Source organism: Anolis sagrei, chromosome 4 (assembly GCF_037176765.1).
Source record: "Anolis sagrei isolate rAnoSag1 chromosome 4, rAnoSag1.mat, whole genome shotgun sequence".
NCBI lineage: Eukaryota > Metazoa > Chordata > Lepidosauria > Squamata > Dactyloidae > Anolis > Anolis sagrei.
The window spans coordinates 208460201-208464490 of NC_090024.1; the positions used below are offsets into that span (position 1 = coordinate 208460201).

The 4290-nt window shown below is 36.3% G+C and overlaps 1 protein-coding gene across 1 annotated transcript; it reads left to right on the top strand.

The window, feature by feature from the left end:
- The first annotated feature begins 448 nt into the window (after positions 1-448).
- Positions 449-841, top strand: LOC137096862 (histone H2B type 1-M-like). Its single transcript, XM_067467109.1, has one exon. The coding sequence runs from the start codon at positions 449-451 to the stop codon at positions 839-841; it is 393 nt and encodes a 130-aa protein (XP_067323210.1).
- Positions 842-4290: the final 3449 nt, after the last annotated feature.

Sequence of the window (4290 nt, forward strand, 5' to 3'; positions counted from 1 at the left end):
TAAAGGCACAAGTTAGTGATAATTTGGCTAGCTGGAGTAAAGGTAATGCTAAATAATGTGTTTAGGTTCCTCCCAATGGATGCAGAATGTTAATGCATGCCATTATTACCAACTAACTAACTAAATATTGTCAGAGTTGTCAGTATGTCATAATTTTTGTCTATCTGCCAATGAATACATAGGTTACAATAACATTCATTTTAAAATGACAGAAGATGTTACATAGGCTCTCGCTGTGAGGCAGATACAAGCATCATCACAATGCCTTTCTTCATACCAGCCAATCATTGGGCTTGGAAATGTTCTATTATTTACATATCTAGTAAAATATAAGGCAGTGTGTTGAGTAGAACCCAAGGCACTTCAGGGAGTCAATACAGTGGAGCAGAATCAGACTGAAGCTATGTCTTCTGCCAATAGTAGGAAGAGGAAACTTTCACCTCCAATGATGGCAAAGCTCAAGAATAAGAAGTCTAGACCTATACGGAAGAACCACAATTTTAAACATGAGAGGAAGGCAAAGCGTAATTCAGTCAAGAAGCACAAAATGTGTGACCAGTGGACAGAAAACTCCCTCTTCCATGATGATTCCAAGACACTACAGAAACTGGAAGCAAACAAGTCCATGACAATCAAGGCCAAAGGGATAATGATGTCTTTTGTGAGTTGCCTCTACAAATGGGTACCTGCTGAAGTTGAGCGCTTCAGGAGAGCAAGGAACCGCCCCAACATTGGCTCCTCAGAAATGCGATCAGCCCTGCAGCATATTATGCTAGGAGAATGTAAATGCAGGGCATATTCTCCAAAGACTGGGGAACCTCGCCAAGTGAAGATCTCTTAAAAAAAGAGAAACCCTGCCCTTTCACCCTGGGGCAAGAGAGAAAGAACTAAAGAGGGTGAAGGGAGAGAAGAAAACTAGAAACACCCCATATTATATTGAAAAAAGAAATAATACCACCATGCACTCTTACCACTCATAACAATGGGATGGAGCTGAACGAAGGAAACTGGATGAACTACTCAAGGTTGGATTCAATAAAAAAGACTGTACCAGTGCAGAATTTGTCACAAGTCCAAGCAAAACATTCACCCTACTTTGATTTGAAAGAGTGAAAGAACTTCCACAAAGGCTACAGACAACCGAGCTATATGCCAGAGAGACATTGTCTATGAGTCAAATATCATAACATGCAGAACGTTTCAGAGCTAATACATTCCTTTGTGTTTGAGAGAGGAGAGTGTTTCCATCCTGTGAGCTGTTATTCTGAGAGCATTGAAATAAAAGTAGAGCTTTCCATATTTGGGTTTTCAATTTTTTCCAGTATTTTAGAGAAGACAATTATGGCTGTTTCATAAAGTAAAGTTCTTGTAAGCAAGAAGAGTTTGAATTTGGAGTCTTGTGGGGACTAATGGAAAATGTGCCATTGTAGAATATCAGGCCTTATGGCATTTTATCATAAAATAGCAATTAATGCTTATAAATTCATGAATTGTATTTGGCTCTGAATCCTAAAATGAAAGAAAAGCCACACATTTGGCTTCCTCACTGTACATAGTAAGGCTTAATTCCTTATTTCTGGTAATGCTATCTAAATTTATATTTGCCACTAACTTTAGTATGGACCACACTGAACGTGATGTCTGAACAGGCAATATTCCATTTTTCTTGAAATTTAAATTGATTTTCACCGAAATTCTGGTATTAAAAGTGATAACATAATTGTGAAGTATATGAATTCATCTTAACTTTTTGGTTACTAGACGGAAATTGGAGAGAGTTCCTTTTGCTTCAGTGATTGTACAGGAGCAGGAATTTCAACAGATATTGCTCACCACACAACCAGGTCACAAACAACGCTTACTGAAATTCCTTTTTCTACACATGATTCAGTAGTTTTCAGACTGCCAGATCTGCATATATGTACACCAAACTAATGTTTAATGTTAATATTAATATTAAATTTTTAATCACTTGCTCTTAGACTCCTAAATAAAATAATATAAAATCTTAATAATAAAATGCTAATGTTTATATATGTTGGCCTCTCCAAAATCTTGTTAAAGATATCTTTCATCTATGAAGACTAGAGACTGAAATATTCTTTCTTTTACTACAATTCTCCAATCCCTTTGGCCATGTTAGTTGAGGACTTGTATTTAAATCCAGCATTTAAAAGTTCTATAGGAGCCATGTGATGATGTGAACTCACTGCCCCAAAGTGGTGTATATTTTGTTCTGCTTGGATGGCAGAGCACATAAAAACACTACATTTTCTGCCTTAGGCTAGATCTGAATATTCATAAGATTTGGAATCTGAAAACCAATCATTTTTGTCTGCTGTGGAGTAAAAGTTGCATGCTGCCTAGTACCCATGCCCCACATAACAATGGACTGAGTTTTACAGGTACATCTGACTACTTCATCACATTAGAGAATGAATCCACTTAAATCCGGTTTCTCCATCCTGCAGAATTCTGGGATTTGTGGTTTAGAGAAGTGATTAAAGGCTCCTTCCTAAACTACAAATCCCAGAATTCTGCAGGAGGCAGCAACCAAATTTAAAGTGGATTTATTCTCTAGTGTGATGTGCTATCAAGAATTGCTTTCATGTGCGTGAGAGAGAAGGGATGTGCCTCAAGCAGGTATATGGTATCCTACAGGATTCAAGGATATATTCTTGGGGTTAAAATAGTAGATAAATGCAAGAAAATAAATACTGTGAAAACTATGTAGTGTTTGCATTTTATAGATAGACTCGTAGTCACAGAAGATTTGGCATACTTAGTAGCATTAGGGGCCCTGCATCAAAATGTTGCAGTGATGGTGCTCTTGTCCACAGTAAGCCAGCCATTTACTCCTCCACATAGTCAATTTTCTTTCCTTTCCATCTTATTTACAATTTCCCCCTCCCCCCAAACATTAGCCAATATTCCATGGCCACTGGATATATTGGGTGCAATTGGGCTAGTTTGGAAGTCCTGCTTCAACACACACTAACTGAAAAAAATGGCAACTGCTCTCTATTATTATGTTTATTTATACACTATTTTTTCTCCTCACAAGGAGTCTCAAAGCGGCTTACATTAAAAACATTTCAATGCAATTTAAAATTCAAAAATATGAAGAAACATTAAAACATAATAAATATAAATGGCATTAAGAATTTCACAGTTTAAATCCTTAAAAGCATAATCAGAGCTAAAAACCACAGCACCCCCTCTATGAAGGGGAAAGCAATTGTTACTTTTCTCATATTCTTAGTTTACATCAACAATTTCCTTTCCAGCAAAGAAAAATAAAGAACATAAAATCAGAGACCTTTCCCCAAAATGTTTGCCTCAATAGCACTGACATTGTTTTAGCTAAGGGGGGAAGGATCTTAGACTTCAATTCAAAGAAAAGAGGAAAGGAGAAACAGTTCCACTAGGTGTGGTGCACTACAATCTGAATCTTGGAGAGAATCATCTAAAACAAATCCAGGCTGTGATTTAAGTTAGAATGATCATTATGGTTATTTTGTTAGGTAAATTATAGAGATTCCTGCTCTAATCAGTGAAGATTAGCAAAAATGGAAGCAGGTTTATGGAAGAAATGTCCTTTTGCTGTTCAGTGTAACACAAGATGCCTCTTGATCTAGCCCTGGTGCTCTTGGTCCTACATACAACGCTTTCACCATAGTTTAGGGACAGAGCCCCACCGGAAGAAGCTCTATGTCATTTGATGGTATCCAGTGGGCTCCATCCCCAAACTGCCGTGAAAATGTCTCATGAGAGGTAAATTTCCATGTTTTTATGGCTTTGTATGGTCTTTTTTATATTTTGATATTTTATGCTAAACGTTTTAACAGTATTGTATGATTGTTTTATTTGTTGAGGAATCATATGTTGCCAACTGTGAACTGCCCTGAGTTGCCTTTGGGCTGAGAAATATTAAAAATTCAATGTCTCATCATAAAAAAGCATGCATGAATTACAGGACTATTGTTTGACAATTTTTGTTGAATAAAAAATGTTTGATATTACCAAGAAAATGTGTGTCCAAAATCTTTTGCTTTTTCTTCCCACTGCCATACAAATATGGTAAGTAAATAAATAAATAAATAGTACCATACAAATATGGTAAATAAATAAATAAATAAATAGTTCTGTAGAATTCTAAACCTGGCACAAGTTAGTGATAACTTTGCTAGTTCAAAAAAAGGTATTGCTAAATAGTGGGTTTAGGATCCTCCCCCATGGATGCAGAGTGTTAATACATGTCATTATAACTAACTAACTAACTAACTAACT